General features: G+C 35.9%; 1 protein-coding gene across 1 annotated transcript in view; it reads right to left on the reverse strand.

Annotated features, from left to right (window-relative positions):
* NBAS (NBAS subunit of NRZ tethering complex) overlaps positions 1 to 22,143 on the reverse strand; it is a gene marked incomplete at both ends in the record, with an annotated part of 159,375 nt that overhangs the window by 112,765 nt on the left and 24,467 nt on the right. Inside the window, 11 exons of the mRNA XM_079550571.1 lie at positions 671 to 856; positions 3,448 to 3,601; positions 4,138 to 4,221; positions 15,194 to 15,330; positions 15,601 to 15,705; positions 16,649 to 16,727; positions 16,987 to 17,121; positions 17,910 to 18,061; positions 19,430 to 19,555; positions 20,209 to 20,466; positions 21,571 to 21,764. Coding sequence (XP_079406697.1) covers positions 671 to 856; positions 3,448 to 3,601; positions 4,138 to 4,221; positions 15,194 to 15,330; positions 15,601 to 15,705; positions 16,649 to 16,727; positions 16,987 to 17,121; positions 17,910 to 18,061; positions 19,430 to 19,555; positions 20,209 to 20,466; positions 21,571 to 21,764 — 1,610 coding nt within the window. The remainder of the gene's footprint in view (positions 1 to 670; positions 857 to 3,447; positions 3,602 to 4,137; positions 4,222 to 15,193; positions 15,331 to 15,600; positions 15,706 to 16,648; positions 16,728 to 16,986; positions 17,122 to 17,909; positions 18,062 to 19,429; positions 19,556 to 20,208; positions 20,467 to 21,570; positions 21,765 to 22,143) is intronic.

A 22,143-nucleotide genomic window follows, 5' to 3' on the forward strand; every position in this document is an offset into this window, starting at 1 on the left:
ACCAAGCGTACATGAGTAAAACCCTATATTTGATGAAAGTCAAGGCCTCATTGCCTTCCTACAACTTGAGGATGAATGAGAGACTTGCTTGCATCCTTAGAGTAGCATTACTTTCAGTATGCAAGAATAAGTGTACAAGTTCTTTCCTTCAGAATTTACATATTTGAATATTTCACATCTGATTTTATCTGTAGGTATTTTCTAAACTTTCCATAATAACACATCTTTTCCTGTTCTGAAATGCCATACACAGGCCAAACACAATGATGAAAAACTAACAAATGTAGCAGAGGTGAATATTAAATTTTTTTGCTAACGTTTAATGATAATCATTAGGATGGATCTTTTAGGATCTTCAGTGCAGCTCTTTTAGGATGGGCCATTAAAAAAAAGCAATTCATAGCTTTCACAGGAGCGGATTTATTGATTTACTGACATTCCATTCCGTGCCTAGAATACAGAATCCGGTCTTCAATTTTTGTTTTTTTTTTTTTTTTAAAAAAAAAACAAAAACAAAGAAAAAACCACCAAATGTTAGTGTCAGATTGAATTAAAAATGGAGGTTCATTAGAAAAATGGTTCATTAGCTCATCTTTATACATGTGCAATCTATAGTAAACTTAAGTACTGCAAATTAGGGCATACTTACTGATCTCTTCAAAATACTTACATTCTTCATCAACAGTCTTAGCTTTTCAATGTCCTTCATCTCTACTAGCTCCTTCAAAGTTAAGGTTCTATCACCATCAGTCTCGTACACTATTGTCTCAAGAGTGATCAGATTGTCACAGAGTACCTGCAGACCAGGGATATTTCTCTCCATGCCAAGACGAACAAGGGACAGAGCACAATCCACCTAGAAAAGAATTAAAAATCCTGCTCAACAACCATTTGCAAAAAAATAAGCTCAAGTCCAGTTTACATTCTCTTTGTGTGCTTATTTTCTTTCACTATTCTCTTTGTTTAATGGGCAATTCTAAGTTCCTAGAATATTTTGTTGCCATATTCCAATATGGATTGCTATTCTCAGCTTTATAAGACCATATAAAATGCTTAGTCTTGGTGGATGATGTGATAGACCTTTTGTACCGCATGTCCTACTGATGCACATGATGTAGGGAAATACTATTTTTGATTTATTCTGTAGGTTGTACAGAAATAAGATACCTCAACTGTACGGGAACTACTGAGTCACGGCCTGAACCTCTGATTGATCACCTGAGGCGAGCCATGAGTCAGCCAGAGGAGCACAGCTGAAGGCAATTCACCTGTGCTGCCAGAAGACCTATTTAAGAGCTGGCTACTAAAGGGGAAGGATCTCTTCTGGAGATTGCCTCTATTGGTGTTTTGTGGTGAGCCCAGCCGAAGGGTAAGCCTCCCATTTTGTTCTCTTTTGTTATCATTGTCCACTTTGCCTAACTCTCTTGATTATATTGTAACATCTTGATATTCATTGATTATACACTCAACTCACTACATGGGTTATAAAAAATTGCTTGAAACTAAATTTATCAGTTAAATGACTGAAGTTACACATATATCTCTAAGTTATGCATACATCTCTCAACTGGAGAGACACGGATTTGAAGGGTGGTCTATTCAGAGGATAAGGAGTTGGTTGGAATGTCACAGCCAGAGGGTTGTGGTTAATGGCTCTATGTCCAGGTGGAGGCTGGTAATGAATGCTGCTCCCCAAAGGTCCATCTTGGGCCCAGTACTCTTTAACATCTTCATCAATGACACTGATGCTGGCACTGAGTGCACCTAAGTTTAATGACACAAGTTCAGTGGAGTAATTGATACAGCAGAAAGAAGGGATGCTGTCCAGAGGGACCTTGATAAATTTGGAGAGTGGACTATTGTGAACCTAATGAGGTTCAACAAAGGAACATGTAAGGTTTTGCACTTGGTTTGAGGTAATCCAAGGCATGTATCCAAACAGGGAGATATCCTTGAGAACAGTTCTACTGAGGACATAGGGGTTCTGATGGATGAAAAACTTAACGTGAGCCAGCAGTGTGCACTTGCAGCATGGAAGACCAATGGTATCCTGGGTTCCGTCAGAAGAGAAGTGGCAGCAGAGCAAGGAAGGCAATTGCCCCCCTCTATTCTGCCCTTGTACGGCCCCAGCTGGAGTTCTATGTTCAAGTCTGTGGACTCTAACACAGGAGAGATGTGGAACTTTTGGAGAGAGTCTACAGGTGGACCATGAATATGGCCCAAGAGCTGGAGTACCTCTCCTATGAAGTCACGCTAAAGGAATGGGGCTTGTTCAGCCTGGAAAGGAGAAGGCACGGAGAGACTTCATCATGGCCTTTCAATATTTAAAGGGAGTTCATAAACATGAGAAAAATCAACTGCTTACACGGGTATACAAGCAGAAAGTGATAAGACAAAGGGAAATGGTTGTAAACTAAAGGAAGAGGGACTTTGATTAGATGTCAGGGGGAATTTTTTTTACTGAAAGATTGATGAGGTGATGGAACAGGTTTCTGAGAGAGGTTGAAAATGTCCCATCCTTGGGGGTGTTTAAGGCCAAGTTGGATGGGGCCATGGGCAATCTGATCTAGTACTCGATCTAGTGGCTTGCAGCCCTGCCTATGGCAGGGGGGGCTGGAACTTGGCCATTCTTGAGGTCCCTTCCAAGCCATTCTATGATTCTATCTGTATGTAACACAACTTATCTAGTTGTCTCTGAATTACTGATTTTCGTTGTTGCATTGTATTTCACAGAAGACAGGCTTTTTCACATAAAAGTATATTCAATCACTGAGAAAGAGTCTGTTTCGACTTCTAAGGCGGCAATGTAGGCTGGAATTATGATTGTAGACCACCAAAGAACTGCAAACTTGAAAAATAAAAGAACTAACTTATAAATGATACTTCCATTCCACCTTCTTTTCATGCTACTTATTGGCTTTAGAGGCAATAACTTACCTGAGCACAAGTGATGAGCTCTACTCACGCTGCTCATCTGTACCACAGAGTTTGAGACATTTTTAAAATATGAATAAAACAAAACAAAAATAAGCTACACGATAATTCCACAAACACAACTACACCTGCCAGGAAGCAACAATGACAGAACTACATATTGGCAAGTGACACTGCCACATATCCATACTACATATGGCACAGTATCATGTGATATAATAAAATATGTTTCCTGATACACAATGCTCAACAATCCCTCCTTTTACTTAATCACAGACATAAAATATAATGGTGAACATATTTATTTGACTACAGAAGTGTTATTGTCTGTTATGGTAAATCAAGTCAGTCGATTGGCTTCCTGTTCATTCCTATGAATTAATTATTTAGCTGACTAAATTTCATAGAAAACATTGGGAAAATCATCCCATTAATACTCATTAAGACAGAATTCCACTGAAGAATACTGATCACCTGACACAGCCATCATCATTTCCTTGCTGCTGTTCTCACCTGCATGGCGTATTTTTCAATTTCCTGTGCTCTGCTCAAATACCAGTCAGTTACAAGCTCTACTGAAAGCTCAGTAGTTCTGTATTTCAGTAGTTCAGGTTGTGATTCATACAGAAATTCGCTTTCATCTTGTAAAGTTGGTTCAACAATTGTCCTTAAAAGAAGTAAATAAATGTTAAAATATATGTTTACTTGCCTTTCCCCCCACCTTCCCTCCAAATTAGGTTTTCCTAAAATTTCTGGTCATTTTGAAGACAAATGCACCAATAACTTAAGAATCAAATGCCAATCACAGTGTTTATTTTTCCTCACTGATGTAACTGATAAGAGATTCCAAACATGAAATGGCTCACAAAAAAAAGAATCTTCTCTACTAAAGACACACATAAGTCCAACTTCTGCTTTCTATTCTTCACACAAAAAAAGTAGTTACATTATTCATTAATGCTGCTATAATTATGTTATGGTTTACAGCTTTCTGTAAGATACTCATCACAAAATCACAGTGAACTTAATGCTTCTAAGTTAATGGTTTTGTTTTTCAGTCTCATTAAGGAAGTTCAAAACACAAATATCTGTGTGAGAAAATGAGGAGCAAGTCTCACTGGGTATTTAACACATTTTAAGAATTAGTAAATAAACGTTTTCTTAATATCACAAAACTTCTTTGTTTTACTTATTTAAACTCACCTGCAGTCTGCTTTTTCACACCAGTCTTCTTCACGATGTTTCTGCTCATTCCAAGGAATAATTTTCAGTGTTCCTTGCTCATAACTGGTAGGAGAAAAAATAGAATTTTCATGTCAATATTGTTTAAAAAAATTCTGATGAATTAAACTGGCTATACAAGTGTGATTTTGCCCGTAGGATGCTATCTGTACAAAAACATATCCTACCTAAGCCATTTACGATGCATTAAAAAAAAGAAAAAAAAACTCAAACATTTTCTTACTGATTATCAAAATTTGATGATAAAATCTTAAAAAATTATCAAATAAAACTGCTACACACTTTTAGAACCTTTATCGCTTCACAGTAAGTATCCTGATTTTATATGCTAGCACAAAGGTCTGAAATTAGCAAAAATATGTTAAAATTAAAAAAAAAAAAAAACTTCTAATTCTATCATAATTCTTGTACTGAACTGAAACAAGCAATGTTCTGCTGCACTAATCTTCTCAATTCGATTTAACACAATCTCTGTCTGCAAACATATACACGGAAATGTATATTCCTAAATGTTGAAGGAAAAAGAATCTTTGAGATACAAATTAAGAACAAATGCTGTTACCAGAATGCCTCGTTATGACCTGTGATTGTAGGCTAAGACCTGTGATTGTTCAGGCAGCGTGAAAATCAGGAAAACCATACCAAGATATACAGAACATAAACGAGGGAGAAAAAGCAGAGCCTTTTAGGCTCTACTACTTGTAGAGATAAGAAAGAATCTACATAGTAAATAAAGACATTAAAGCTGCAGAGCATTGGAATAATGAGATTTAAATCTCATTCATTTTCTCCTGACCCCATAAACAGTGACAATAATACAGCATGGACAATCACTATTCACAAGTTAACTGATGCAGTATTCTTATCCCTCAAAGTGCAGAACTGTAACACAGTAGCTTAAAAAGAAACACTTCTCCAATAAACAAATCAATTCCACAATGTTAGAGCCAAACAAAACTATAAATCAGTAACTTCATCTCATTTAGCAACAGTCACAAAATGCATACATACACACATAAATACGAAACAAAGCACAGAACTGTCCTCCCTTGTACACACAAACATTTCTCCAAGGTCATGCATTCTTTCCTTTTTTTTTTTTTTTTTTTTTTTAAAAAAAAAAAACACTACACACTGACATAATATCCTGCGTCTTATCTGTAACCATCCACAAGAAATATGCACTAGAAACAGCAATAAAGTCGTGGAAAAAGGCTTGCAGGCTGCAAAAAGCGAACAGACAGGAATTAAGAAAATGGAAAACAGCAAATTCTTATGTTTCGCATACAATAACATCCACATTCAATTCTGGTTTGGACAAAACACAGAAAAGAGACAGCAGAGAACAGGGAAGTGTTGCATATATAAGTTGTTTCAAATATCTGCAAAATTCTGAAGTCCAATATCAGCTACTCCTATAGCCATTGACAATCTCAGAATTCAGATCCCAAACAGCACAACTACTAGAAAACAAGAGTAAAAGGAGATTTTGGTACAGCACCTCTGACTTCAACTATAGACATATTTTTTTCCCAACTTTGCTGTACATACTAACGCTGTAATTAATACAGAAAATCATTAGATAAAAGGACAGAAGGAATGTACAACACAAATTTAAAACCATGCACAAACACTGAATCTGAAAGACAAGGAACCAAGACTTCCCAAGACTTACACACTTTTTTGCTTTTAAGGGCTAGGCACGCTGCTATCCGTCAATATGAGACGTGAAGAAAGAATAAAAATGGATATATCAATCCAAGCCTGTACTGTACCACATTGAATGAGTTCTTAATTAAGCAGCCATATTCTGCATATTTGCCATAGACATGACAAAATTACATCCTGCAATTAAAATTCCAGTCAAGAAAATAATTTTTAACAGCATAATTAGTACAAGAGGTTTAGAAACAAAGTTTGCACAGCTTGCAAAGTTTTCTAACAGACCCAAATGTTAGTGTGTTTCTTTCCTTCCATTAGTCTTTAACATACTTAACAGGTTGTAGACTCAGCAGTTATATTTCTATATGCAGGCAATAATTATCTACCCAGCATGAAACAAGAAGTTACTGGAAAAAAGCTTCTTTTGCTGGCTGATGCAATCACCTACTCTTCTCACCAACTCATTTCAACAAACACGCTGTAATTGCCTCTCCCCATCTAAAACTTTTAAAAGAAATTTCTTCCCTATTCCTCTAACACAAAACACCTTGGGTTTACCTTTAAATTTTAACTGTTTCAAACAGTTTTTTTTAAAATACATTTTCAGACAGAATCCTTTCTGAGTAACAGTTTAAATACTGTCTTCCACCAAAATAACTTCTCCGAAGTCAAACATTGGCTTCTAATTTCAGCTAACTCTCATTGCTTTTGAAATAATAATAAAAAAAAAGGTAGCTTGCTGAGGAATAACTCACTCCATTACTATTCTTTGTTTGACAGTTCCTCCATTTCCCTTCTCCTCACCTCCAAAATCCACCAAGTGAAGAAGTAATGAGACACTAAACACCCTTCTGCCAAACCTACTGAAAAGGATGTGACAAAAAAAATGCAGAAAAGCTTTTGTGAAAGCTTGAGCAGATTGACAAGCCATGTACAAAAGATTTTTATGAAGTTGTTCACTTTTTCATGCCACTTAAATAGAAGATGACAATTCATTGTTTTTACTCCCTATACAGATACTAGATTTAATCATCTACATGTAAACTCCTAACAAACACAAAAAAAGTACTTGTGTTCAAAAATGCAAAGTCTCAGAAAGAAGTGTTATAAAAGTCTATTACAAGTGTAAAAATAGCTAGTTCAGGGATATTTGAGCTGTACATTATAGATTCTTTATAAAGTTCAGGTATACAGGGCGAGGTGCTTGCCTGCACCTACCATTTTTTTTTCCCCTCTCCTTTTTACATCTGCTGCTGATCATTTGCCTTCTACCAAGAACAATCTCATGTTTCAGCAGAAGCTTCTGCATGAATGAAACCTACAGATGCCCACAGATGTGAGTTTCTGAAGTTAGATTATATAACTTCCTAAGCTTTTCATAGAACTTTATTAGCAGATCTCACCACAGAAATGTGAAGAGAAAAATTTTTGATTCATGTGACAGTGATTGCAGCACAACCTTGAATGGAAGCATCGTTTCATCCTTCTTTCCCTTCTCACAGCAGAGGAATAGTAATCATCATTAACTGTATGTTCTAAATGCATAAGAAAACTGACATTTCAAAAGAAAACAACCATCTACATAGATGCTAAATATCATATTCTTGAAGAATCAAGTACTTACAAAAAGTCAGTTTTAACACAGACAAATCTCTTTCCAAGTGTAGTTCGCAATACACTGACCCACAAATGAACTGCTTACTTCATTCACCACCTCAACAATGCTAAAAACTTCACAACTCCATCCTGGCCCCTATCTAATTGCGTCCAACTGTCCTTACTTTCATCATTCTAAAAGGTTTAGAAAATCTCTTTGTATTTCAGTTTAAACACAAGCATTGGAATAAAGCAGCCCTGACACCAATAAACAATAGGAGATCCCAGTAGTAAAGAGACAAAAAACACTTACAGCTATATTTATCACAACATTTATCACAAATTTGGTATTTTTTCCCTTAATGATAGTTAAATTTTAGCACAATCTGTTTCCCCCCCCAAATTTTTGTATCAGTAACTGTAGTCACCATCAGAAACAGCTATAAAACTCAAAAAACAAACAAACAAAAAAAAAAAAAAACAGCTGCTATCATTGCAAAAGAGCAAGCTGAGAAAGATCACAAGAATCACAAGAATCACTAGGTTGGAAACGACCTATAAGATCATCCAGTCCAACCGTCTCCTCATCACCATTGCCACCACTAGTACTAAAAGATTTTGGGAATTAAAATACATCCTGAAAACTCAAAAGCATTCAGTGCAAATGAAACTGAGAAGGAAGGGCTGGGGAAGTGAACAAGAGTATGCTATGAGGCAGGGTTTCCATTTTTTTACCATTACTCTGTTTGCAGCACATACACAGCAAACTCAGCACCACTGGGACATGTCAGAACGACTGCACAGCATACATAAATCTGACAGGTTCGGAAGCGAATCCAGCATGCACAAGTAGTTTGCTGAATGTGGAACACAGAGCCTATTTTATTGCATCCATCATCCATTCTCTCAGCTTGTGCTATGCATTCTCACACCTTTGCTCTAGAAACTGAAATTCCATAGGTCAGAGACAGTACTTAATGTAGAGCAAATCAGCAGTGTGCACTCATCCAAAATTCCAGGTATTGGAATTGAACACTGTAGTCACTAAGGCAAGTGCCTCTCTTTTCCAATTAAAAGAAACCATCACATGTTCCATAACTAACTTCATTCAAATATTATCTGGGATTTTGTCTGGTTGGTTTCGTGGATTATTATTTTGGTTGTTTTTTCTCTTCTGAGCCACTGCTTCCTCTATTCTTTCCTCTTCTCTATTTCCTTTTCAACAGTAGAATAAATATGATTGGAAGTCAGTAAACTGACAGATTACAGAGGTATTCAACTCTATTTCCTCAAAAATGAGCTGACTTCTCCTGTATTGCTCTTTCCACTCTATTGTTTGCATTTTGCTTCAACAAAAGAGGCCCATCCTATTGCATCCTGTATCCTATCAACTGCATTTATTCAAACTTACAGATTATTTTTTTCTCCAAGGACAGGATCTCAATAGAGGAATGTCTAATTTAGTTTTTAAGGTCAGAGTCCAATGCTTTCTATTATCAATGGCAACTTTGAGGGTTGTTTTTTTTTTTTTTTGTTTGTTTTTTCCCCCCAAGGATTTCAATCAGCAGGCCTGTCTCAGAGACATCTAGTATTTAAAAAAAAAAAAAAAAAAGAACCCTGTAAAATTTTTGCAAACTAAATTCAGACTTGGAACCAAAAGGCAACTCACTCCAACACACTTGGGAACAGTACCTTTTTACTGAAAAACATGTTTTTTATTTTCCTAAAAATACATGGGGAGTTGAATCACAGAATCATAGAATTGCTTAGGTTGGAAAAGACCTTAAGGATCATCGAGTCCAACCACAACCCAGCCATACTACCCTAACTCCAACAACCCTCCACTAAATCACATCCCTGAGCACCACATCCAAACAGTTTTTAAACACATCCAGGGATGGTGACTCAACCACCTCCCTGGGGAGCCTATTCCAGTGCTTAACAACCCTATGTGTAAAGAAGTTTTTCCTGATATCCAACCTAAACTTACCCTGGAGCAACTTCAGGCCATTTCCCCTCATCCTGTCACCTGTCACCAGTGAGAAGAAACCAGTCCTGCTTTCTCTGCAAGCACCGTTCAGATATAGGAAGAGAGCCATAAAGCCTCCCTTCAGCCTCCTTTTCCCCAGACTGAACAGGAGCCTTCCATTTTTTTATTTTTTTATTTTTTTTTTTTTTTAAATTATTATTATTTTTTTTAAACCATTGCTCATAATCTAGAGGAAAAAAAAAAAAAAAAAAAAAAAAAAGGATGCTCTCAAACAGCTTGATGTCCTTAAACCACAGAGCCCAAACCTGTACCCAGCGCTGGCAGTGAGGTCGCACAGCACAGAGCACAGCAGAACACCTTCCCTCATCTGATGGCAGGAACTGGACCTGGTGCATGCCACGGTGCAATGCGAAAATCAATTCTTGTTTCTGTTGCTCTGTGGTCCTTATGTCTCTGAAACAGTTCTATGATGTTACAATTCTATAACTGAAGATGAAATGCCAGCAGGAACGCATCCCTGGAACAGACATGACATACGCACCTGCACTTTCCATACTACATGAAAATCTGGGTTAGTTCAGTAACAAATTTAGTAACGGCAACTATAGAAATGAATACATATATTTAAGGTTTCCAATTATTACATTTACCATATGACACATTTTAAAGAAGTGGAAAGGAGAGATTCATTTTCCATAAATGGCTGTAAGATGTGAAATTCACCAGCAGTGGAGTACAGCTGGTGCCCAAAATAAACTGCCAAAAGAACCATTTTTGGAGAACTGAGCCACACTGAATAGTGAAAAAGGTATCCCAGCAGCTTTTGGCTACCATAGTTGACTGTGTTTCAGATCTCCTGCTGAGCACACTTCAATGACAGGCCTTTCAAATCAACTCAGCAACCGGAGAAAAATCTTCTTTCTGATTCTGCATAAACAAATCAAACTACTTTTTAATGATATAGTTATTTTCTTGTAACCTGGAAAGAAATTTTTTACACTTAGATTAGCTGGACAGAATAACTTACACAACAGAAATGCCAATCAACACTATTCAGTCACATTTTAGGAGACTGCTGTGTTTTTCTTCTTTATGTATATAATGAAATTGTAAGGCAACAGCTTTCACAAAATCTAAATGGGCTACCTTAAAGACATTGACAAGCTCCCAGTCTTGCCACCACACTGTGAAAATACATTTATAAAAAAATGTACATTTATTTAAAAAAAGTATACTTATAAAAGTGTAATGAAAGTTTGTGGAAGAAATTTTGTACTTAATTCCATATAAAAGCTACAAGCAAGTCCAGATCAGCAAAATAATTTCAGAAAATAACACAGAAGGCAAGCCAAGGTACAATTCAGGGACACGCATGCACTAGACTGACATGGTAAACAAAGATAAGATAAGCTAGGCATAAACACTGCAGAAAGAAAAACAAGTTAACACAGCAAACAACAGAACTGCAGTTCAGCTCGTGCTCTACAGAAAGATTTGAGAAAATTGCTGCTGGGTACTCCCAAAACCTTCTCCTCAATGAAAACACCCAGTCCCCTCAGCCTTTTAAAAATGCTCTGATCTCTAGACATCTTGATGGTCATCTGCTAACCTCACAATGCTTCATCAAAACATTTCCTAGTTGTCCCATATCCTAGATGCAGCTGAGTGAGCACAGTGCCTGCTCCATCTTCTGGGTATGCTCCTATTAATGCAGGCCAGGTTGCTGCTGGCCTTAGCTTCCAGGACATGCTGCTGGCTCATGACTTGCTTGTGCTCACCAGGACCTCCTGGTCCTTTTCAGCAGAGCTTCTCTCCTGTCAGTCTCCAGCTTTCACTGTTCCAAAAGTGTCTTCACTCACAGGAACAGAACTCTGCATTTCCTTCAGGCTGTTCAGGTCACTCTGAATGGCAGCTCTGCTCAGGTATAGCAGTTCCTCACAAACTTCCCACCTTCCTTGTCAACAGTTCTTGTCAAATGTTCTCCGTGGCCTCTTCATAGCTTCAAATTCTCTCTTGCATCCTCAAAATCTTCTCAAGAGTAATATCACAATACTTCAACCAGCTCACCTTCTGCAGCATCCCTTTGGCCAAATTCAGCCAATCCTGCAGCTGCCCAGATCCCCACAAAGGCCAGTTTTAAGAACTTCTTTTCCTCCAATGTACCTTTTACATACACCACAAGAATCTTCTCTTTTCCTACTAGAAATCAATGCAAAGAGAAGCATGAACATGTGGAGTCATGAAAATGTAATCTTCCCCTCAAAATTGCTTTTCTAATTTTCAGTTGAAGATTAGATTAGTGATTTTTAAACTCATACTTGAAATTAATATCAATTACACTGACTCTCTAATTCTGAACTGTTGCGTGCTTTTTTCTTTTCCCAAGTGTGGAGCAATGCATATATATAAGAAATGCAGAAGTCATGACTGAAAACCAGTACTTAAAAGAAGTTAAAGGGAAAAAAAACAGAAGTAGACAGAAGTCACCGTTTTGAAGCGAAGGTTTTTCCCTACTGCTGTGATATACAAAGTTACAGATGATGAGGAAACCTCACACTTGAACTTCCCAAATTCTGCGTTTAAAGGGTGAACCATAATGATGCAATATAAAAGTTAAATGTCAGGAAATTAAAAGAAAAGGAAGAAGACTGGTTATGTACTTAGAATGGTGGTAAAGCATTATTTTCCTCTGAGATCATCTTTAAAAACCTGAGGGAAACAATCTTAACCATAAACTAGGAATGTTAATTGTCATTTTTAAAAGAGAGATCAACTCCTCTGAATACCTAAACTTCTATGATGTTCACTATAGTTGTCTTAAAAGATATAGACCATGTACCTAATGGACCTTTGAGAAGGAGCATGAATAAATACCAATGACAGACTCAGGAATCATCATTAGAAAAGAAGCTGACAAATAATTATGACAAATGGAAGGAGTAAGAATACATTACGATCAAAATTCTGCAAAAATGCATAAGTAAATACCATCATCTACTACTTTTTTTCTTCTTCAATACATCAATTTTTGTGCCTCAAAGTTTTTGGCACACCAGACTCCAAATGCCATCCTAATGTAGACAATGTGCTAGTAACAGGAAAAACTACTGTCTAAGACTGCATATTAACATGCACTAGCAAAACAGGCATCACTTTATTTAAGTTCATTGTCTCTAGCTTGAGACAAAATGAAATGACAGTAATGATGCAACCTTTACAAAAACATTTTTCCCAGGTATTGACATTTTTCAGATGCAGGACTCTATGTGCATTCATGTTGGCAGTGCTTTACAGCAAACAATTGTGTACCAGTGCTTTTTACTTAACAGTAATTGGAGGTGCCTGTTTTTCCCACTTCCCCTGTTCCACACAAGCATGACAGCACCTTCTATTTAATCGCAAGCTCTTCCTCATCCAAATTCCCATAGAAATGGCAGTAACTAACTAGAGGAACATGGAGCAAAGTGGTAAATTTCCAAAAGGACTGGAGTCACCTCAGAGAACTCCATCCTTGAATCTATTCAAGTGCTCAAAAACCACAGAAGATTTGGGCAACTGTCAGCAGAACTTAATTTTTCCTCTTCTTCCATTTCACAATGTTTTCCTTTTGTTCAGGTGTTTATTACAGCCAACACTTGAAAGTTTTTAATACTAACTAGGAATGAAATAGTTCAATAAATAGTAACACAAATTAGTTCAATCAGTTCATTTAAGTCAAACTGTATCTGCATACTCTAGAACAGTAAAGCTAAATAATACACTCTTCTCAACTGGAAATCATAACAAATACATGTCTATAGATAAGCAGTCATTCTGTTTATACTAATTTCCCATTTAAAAAAATAAATAAATAAATGGAAGAAATAAAAAGACCCAATAAACTCATACTAAAATGACCAAGAACTCAAACTCTCTTTGATTCACACAAATTAATTTTGATTCATCTGAACTGAAAATTCTCAGAAGCTGACATTATCTGCAAGAAAAAACTGATCGCTTTTCAAAAGACACTTTGTAAAACTAATAAGAAATAAAGTCGTAGTAAATTATACTCATTAACAGATATTTTCATTAGTAGATGCTCCATTGTATTACATGAATAAAAAAAAGATGTAGTTACTAATACTGTGTTAGTAATCAGTTTTGAAACAGCGATTACAATTTCACAAAGACGTTAGATCAGATTGCTCAATACAATTTTATGTATTTTCCATGCACATCCTATTTGCCCTTATTCACATTTCGCAATTGTCCAGAGACAAACATTCCAAAGATATGGTATCATCTACTCTGAAACTTGCAGAAAAGCATGAACTTGCACATATCTACTGATCACAGCACAGGGAAGGTATCTCCATTCTGCCAAAGAAAAAGATTTAAACTATATACTTCCATTTTTCAGCAGCAGACAGAAGCTCTTAAACCTTAACTTCACATCTTCACTACCAGATTAACAGTGAAATCTTATTTTAAATCTTTAGAATTTTGCCTCCCAGCAAACAAATTGGTTTCTTAAACAAGACAGCCAAACACAGCAACAAAAATAAAAAAAAAAAAATTAAAACTTCAGAAATCCTTCAGAAATAAGGAGAAGTTGTTTATGAACACCAGCAAGAAATTATGACAATTCAGAAAAGCCTTCATTCCTCCATTCTCATACATCTTATCAAAACAATAAGAGAAGATTTGAAATCTTCTGTTTTATAAACACAGCAATAATTTCTCTTTATGATCTGTTACCTTAAAGAAAAACATAAAACAAGGGTTCTTACACACTGAACGTGTTCCTAATATTAACAAAATGATTAAAAGGATGCTAGCAAACATTAGATATCAAAAAAAAAAAAAAACCCACTAGCTTCCACTAAGAAAAAGAGACAAGTATTATAAACTGGTCAAATGTCACAGGAGTTACTATGTGAATAAAACCCCTTCTACATAGCAAATTACCCAAAAAGTACTGCTTAAACTTTCAAATGAAAGATGCAACTGTAACACTGGAAGACTTAAAAAAAATAAAAAATAAAAAAAAATAAAAAACCCTTAACCTACTTAAAAGAACTATCCTTCTGAAGTAAGAGTTGAAAGTCATATAGCAAAATCTAAAAACTAAATCTCTCTAATTCCATGTGGGCATTGAGCAACATACTTCAAAACTAATTCTGTAATTGAAGCATTTGAAAGAAACAACCAAGAAGCAAAAATTTATTTTAAATAAGACTGAGAACAGTAGTATGGTGCTCAAGACTCTCCTGTGAAGGTTTATATTAATAGTCAACAGGAGATTGACAGTTAACTACATTTTACACTCAAAGGAAAGTCAGGATTTAAGCCCTTTCCTAATTCTTTCTTTGTGAGAGTTGAGTGTCTGTGACAAGAAAAATCATTATTTTGAAGTTATTGACTGCTTAAGGATTAAATGGTACTTAAAAACAAATTCAGAACAATACAATATTTACATTCCATCCAGGAAAAAAAAAGAACACTTATATTTTTGACTCTTAATTTTGCCTGTTCTTAAAACACACTTAAAGACTTCTATTCACACCAATGAAAATTTGGGTCTGAAGCTGCAGGTCAAGAGTCTGTGCTTACAGGTAATGGAGACAAGAACATCTAAATTCCTTACTTGCCATTAGACAATCCAGAAAGACAAAAAGCTTTTACAAATGGCACAAAGTAAAACAGCAAATGAGGATTTGTTCAGGAAACGAAGACAAAACTATAAACAACAACAACAAAAGTTAATATCCACTAATGCATTCTTACCTAGCCTCAGGCAGCAAGAAAGCATATTCATGTGGTGAAGTAGTCTCTGGAAAATTGGAGAGAATTGCCTGTCTGTGTGGAAGTAAAGCTGATCCATGGAACGTAAACAAGATTTCCAGGGCTCTAACATTGCTTTCCTAAAGACAAAAAGCAATACACTGCAGAAGACTGATATAGATGGGAACACAGAAAGTAATGCCAGTTCAGGTCCTGTAACAAACACTTAACTTCAAAATTTTCTTCAGCAATAAAGAAAATTTGTTCAAGGTCCCTGCATTTACTTATTTACAATCAAACAAATACATCTTCCACTTAAACTTCCATTTGGATTCAACTATGTTCAACAGAACAAAAACACACCTAAGCAAAGGCAGCAATAATGAAAAAAATTAACAAAACACTAATACCCGAGCATAAGTTCTTGCTGAAAGCACAATATTTTGATTTCTGAACTTCTTGAAGAATTCACCATCATAGTGCTGCTCAGCTGAATGAGGACCGCCAAGGATTTCCTACAAAAAAAATAAAAGAAAATTTTAAAAAAAAATTACAGACCAGATTTTATACAAGATTCACAACAGCATCCAAAACTATGTGCTTCATACCATGGATAAACATAAATTATACCTGGAAAAAACATGGTGGAGGCTTGTTTTTTTGTTTGTTCGTTTTTGATTACTTTATTGTTGGTTTCAATTCATCCCAATATGCAAGAAGATACATTTGCGATTGATAAGCTAAGACAATTCTCTGCTCTATTCTAATTAAAGTTTATACAACATTAGTTACAAGGGAATGTAGTAAAAATCAACCTATGTACTACCAACTGCAAAGTTGAATTAAAAAAAAAGAAAAAATACAGATTCCCATTTCAAGAAGTTTCATTTCTGTAACTCAAAAAAAGAGATGTGATAGAGAATCTGAATTAGACTGACTTCTTATTTAGACTCACTGATGTAGTTTCAAAGCAAGTGATCCTACACCACATTCCACATCTCATGTTTTTGTATATTATTTCCTATGCTCAAAACTGTTCTTTTATTCAAGATGCATCAGATTTCCCAACACTTTAATGAAACACTCGTGTGTAAATGCCAAATCCTCTGAATACACTTTCAACTATACACAACTATTCCTGAAAAAGGGGAAAATAGGTTGCTTTGCTGGCAAATGGACACCGTATGTTCAAAGCAGGCTTCTGCTCAGCTATGCCTCTCAGAGTTAAAAGCTAGCCATCTGCAACCTTGAAGCAGGAAAAATATAGTAGCTTGAACAGAAAACAGCTCACATTTCTCAAGTGAGAGACTGCTATATTTCAAGGAGACTATAAACATTAATACTGCAACATATAACAAAAAATATGATGATGTGACAAAAAAAAAAAAAAAAGAAGTTACAGGACTACCTATGTAATGGGAACTCGAAAAGAGCTTAAGCCATTATCAAGTTTCTCACCTCGTAAGTTTCAAGGCGATCAAGATAAGTTAACAACTTCAGTCTGCTCCTGCACAGTTCTTTTTGTTCCAGTGTTAGCCTGTTTCCAAAACAGATGCTTTCACATTTACAACTGACATTACATCATATGCAAATGAAGACAATAATTACATATTTGAACAACTAAAATATACTGAGAAATTAATAAGCTGAGAACTTGGACACAGTACAACACCAATTTAAAATCTCCACCACTTTTCTATTAGGAATAACATACATGAAAGTAACTACACTCTTATAACTCCATACTTATAATAATCTTGTAATTCTGAATAAAACATAGTTAATGTTGCATTTACTTTGAGAAGTTTAATGATAATAGCAGTTCTTGATGCTTCCTGGCTTCTTTTTCTTTTTTAGCATCTGTTTCTTCATCTGGTGACAAGAAGTTTTCATAGGGAATACCAACATCTGCTTCCCCTGGTAAGATAAACCTGGAAGACAAAAACAACAACCAACTCAATGCTGATCAAAACAACCAAAAGATGCAAGAAATAACTATTGAATATGTCAACAGAGTTTTCTATTGAAGTCTTAAATAAAAATCTCAACTTCCATAGAAAAGTATACTATTGAATTCTCTGCAATAAGGAGCAGACATGCAGCACAAGCCAACAAAAGGCATCACCTCCTCCCTACCCTCCTTAAAAAAAATAAAAACAATGTTGACTGTTAAATATTTCTAAATTCCACAGGTAGCAGAGGAATTGGCAGCATTTCTATAGCATACAATTGTAATAGATGATTGGATAAAGAAAGAACATCCTACTCCACCACCAGGAACTGAATCATGACCGTCTCTGCATGTATTTCTGACCCCCTGTATTTTGCTCTGCTCCCCTCCTCAAATGAGTAACAAAACATCGCTACAACTAAGATAAATACAATAAAATATCCTTGTAGGAGCAGCAGCAGCTATCAGGAGAGGCAGAAGAAACAGAACCTAAAAGAAAAATCATGACATTGTAAGTTCTCCATGACGCAAAATATAGACATGCAGAGAAAACAGAAAGATCGGTACAAAAGCACTTTGTGAAATGTAAACAGGCAGCTTGTGGGCATCTTTAAGTACTCTGTTTCACAGCACTACAACTCTTCTTACATTCTTCATTAGCTTATCAATATTTTCATTATTCATATATTATATTACATTTCATTACTTTATTAGTTGATTTAAACAAAAATAAATAAATAAAAAGAAAATATAACACTCTTGCCAAACCTGCCACCATCTTCTCCTTTTCCTATGGCCACAAGAGCTTCCAGGTCTGTGCCTTTCAAGCCATACTGAAGCAACTTCTTAGCAGCATCCACATTTTCTGGAACTCTTTCCAAACACTCATGAAGAACCCACGCACGCTTCTTAATTTTGCTCTGTCCAAGAACAAGAGCATAGATCCATTGTTACACGTTTCATTGAATCTTAGAATCATTAAGGTTGGAAAAGACCTCCAAGATCATCTAGTCCAACAGCTACCCACAAGCACCAGACCACTAAACCATGTTGCTCAATGCCAAATCTACCCTTTTCTACACTTCCAGGGATGGTAACTCCAGTTTCCTGGGCAGTTATAGTACTTGAGGTGCAGCCTCACCAGCTTTAAGTCAATAGGAACTATCACCTCCCTAGTTCTGCTGACTACACTATTTCTTATATAAAGCCAGGATGCCACTGGCCTTCTTGGCCACACTGTTGGCTCATGTTCAGCTGGCTGTTGACTAACAGCCCCATACACTTTTCTTCCACATAGACTTCCAGCCACTCTGCCCCCATTTCAATCCAAAGCAATGAAACCAGAGTTGTTAAAATCTCTTAATTTGCTTCCACCACCTAGAAAACGTCAAGTTAATCTGATGACTGTCAGTGTGAACAAAAAAAAGATACCCCACAAATGGTCATCTACAGTTTTATTTATCAGTACACGAATTTTACTTTGTTCATAATGTTAACATAATGAAGGAAAGACTCATTGCAATGCTAATGTACAAATGCCAGATGACTTTCAGCAACAAGAAATTACTACTTCTGTTCTCTAATTAGTATCTTTGCTGATTATACTGTAAGAAATATAATGTTTTGGAGCTAAAGTTATCATAGATTCCATGTATTCCACAACAGCACTGGTCTCTTCACATGTCTATGAGATTCTGTGACGGAAAGGAAAAAGCAAGGTCACAAAATATTATTGGATTTATTGGTTGATTTTTGGTTGAGATTGTCTGCTGGATTATCTTCTCTCACACCAAAACAAACAAAAAAACTATGTGGATTCTACAGAAGAGCTCCATTACAGGCTCAATTTAATGCAAGTTTCATTATTCAACCTTTTCTACGGATACCAACTTAACCTTTCCAAATAACTTTCTACAATACCTGGAAATTTCTTAAATACAATATATTTTCAGTTATGATTTATTTGCCAGGAAACGATCTAGTGCTGCATGTGGAGAAGAAATTACACCAGAGAAACTACATTGATGGAAATTTCTCCTTGGAGATATTTTCTAATTTCAGATAAAAGCAAGTTCTAAGGTCTCTGGATCAGGCCTTCAGTTACATTAACAAGATCACTCTCTCCCACATGACAAACAATAGACATTCACAGGACAATTCTCTGAACTGCCTCCAATTTATGCTGCATATATTAGAACACAATGGAGATTTCTGTGAAGATTACACAGCCATTCTTAAAAAAAAAAAAAAAAAAAAAAAAAAGGCTAAAGTCACAAAAACAAACCCACCAAATAGTCTTGAATTGAAGCAACATTAACAGCTGACTTCCTCCATTGCCTTTGATACACAAGATCAGAATCAAGGCCATATGCTTGAGCCAAAGAGAGAGCCTCCTCATATTCTTCATTATCAATCTAAATAGCAAACATGTGAAAATGAAAGTCAACATTGAACAATCAATAATTAATTCTCTGTGTTAAAACAGGTAAGAGGGATAACTAATCTAGGTGTGCTTATGCAGGTAGGAAAGCAAACATCATGTAAGATAAGAATATGTAGAACTCTTAACCCATATGATAGAAACCTCTAGAAAAACACAAACTTCTCAGTAAAAAAGAAAGAAATTATTTAGGCAATCACTACGACATAAGTACCCCCTGGAAACTCTAATAGCTATAGTTTTGGCTTACCATTAGAACAACTGAAGTGTCCTAAACAAAGTACTGCCTAGAGTACTCTTCAAAATAAAGAAGTATCTCTTCTGTGATAAGAGTCACAAGGCTACTTTCTAATAGGCTAAATTAACTTAATTCAATATATCCACCCATTCATCCACTGTTTGTGAACACTCACATTAGCACGATTCTGGTCACACTAATGAAACATGATGACCAGCAAACAACCTATTATTTTAATTATTATAATGCTGGCTTTACCTAACTTACGTTAGGTAACAAAGCACTGCCATCTATGAAATATATGCCTAGTGTTAACATAGCAAGTCTCTAAAAAAATCTGTTCAATTAAAGCTCATTACCAGAGATGGAATCTTCCCTTTTATACTCACTTTTCTCTGGTAAAGTTCCTCTGGAGTTGTGGACCTCAAGCTAACAAGGCGAAAATTCTTCGTAATAGTACGCGGACGTTTCCGCGGAGGAGCAAATCGTTCCATTTCTGTCACAAAGTACAGGCCTTGCTTCAGGTAGCTGAAGTATCTATCCTTAGCAGAATTTTCATCATCTGAGTCAGAGTCATCTTCCCCCTCATCTTCATCACCAGGTCTGCTCTCCAAGCGTAATCTTTTTGGAACTAGTTTTATTTCACACTGCACAGAAGACAATTCTTAAGGGTAAAATAGAAAGTTTCTACATAGTATATCTTCGTGATAAAGCAGTACATGTCCACTTCTAGTACTTCAAATTTCAAAAATCAACATTTTCTCTTTTAAACCCTGTATTTCTCAGCTTGATTAATACCCTCCACAAGCCCTGGCTGAGTCTGTCTTCCAGATTTCAGGTTTAATCACTTTCTTAATAATGCAAGGGCAAAGGCTTCTTAACAGTAGTCCACTGTTATATTAGATATACTCAGCTCTATAACATCCACAGACAGTACAGACTTACGGACATTAAGTATATCTCAGTATAATTATACAGCTTACTGCAGAGTGTAACAATGTTTTCAACTATTAGCTAAGCAAATTATGGATTTCTGTTCAATGCAGATGGATTTTCAAACTGTTCTTCCGTAGGCTGTAACATGTCGGTCTCTGGCTCTATTTTATTTCTTAAATAACAAAACTTTCCTGAAATATGTACAAAAAGCTTTGGTATGTACTCATCTACTTTGATAAATATTTAACTTTTAAGTTGTTTAAGATCTATTCCAGTGTAAGCCTTCTTACACTGTCTACTTCATTACCAAAGTTATATTCTACTCCTGTCTAGAACCCTACTAAGTTGAGTAAAAAATAGATCCCTCCCAAGGCCTGGCCAACTTTAATCTGCTCCTTGCTTCTCTTAAACATACTCTCTCTGCAAGAAGCATCTGTTTCAAAATGAGAGGGATGCTTGCAGTATTTTTCAAATGCACTAACAAAGCAGTTTAAAAAAAAAAAAAAAAAAAAAAAAAAAAAAAAGTGAGCTGACAAAAACTGTTTCCTACAGAAAGATTCTTTAATTCAGACTCAGGCTTCCAGAAGTTTTGCATCTACACCTGGCAATTACTTGGTAAGTGTAATAGCCACGTTACTTGGCAATTAAGATTTTTATAAAGACATCTGAATTGCAGGAGGTTCAGAATTGCCTGCCTAGAGATAAGGAAGAATCACTTTCCTTATTAATAAACATATATATGCGTGCAACATACAGAACAGAAAACAAAACACTTTCTACTGCATTCCTTGTATTTGCTTATGTGCATTCCTCACCTCCAGACTTAGAAATCCTCCATCATGAGCTGAAGTGACCTGAGGAGAACTCTCAAACCACTCACATGACCTCCCCAGCAAGTTTCTTAATGTCTTGACTGATGACACAGTCAATGCACCAGAGCAACGAGCCAGGATCACAGAATTGTCTGCCCACCAATTTACATCTATCAACGGGTAATAGGATTCTTTATCTGAAATAAAGAAATAAGAAAGCACTATATAAGGAAAGGCAATTTTAAACACTAGATAAGAACTGAAGTGGCTTCAACTATTAAGAGTTGTCATCTGATAGTCTGCCTAATTTAACAAACATTTATTATTTTGTACACATTCTTGGCTCACTGAATTTGTATTTTAGATCTGCTAGATTAGTGAAAACATTCCTGTGTTAACTAAAGCTGTTGGAGGGGGAAGAAAGCAACTTAATTTATTTGATCTGATTACTTTTTAATGTAATTTGGGAAAAGAATTCACAATAAACTGATATACTTGCATAAAATGTGACAAATTTTAGATATCTGATAAACACCTCCTTCATATTTCCCAGGACATCCTTGATCAAGTCTCTCT

This window comes from Tetrao urogallus (assembly GCF_951394365.1).
Source record: "Tetrao urogallus genome assembly, chromosome: 2".
Classification (NCBI taxonomy): Eukaryota; Metazoa; Chordata; class Aves; order Galliformes; family Phasianidae; genus Tetrao; species Tetrao urogallus.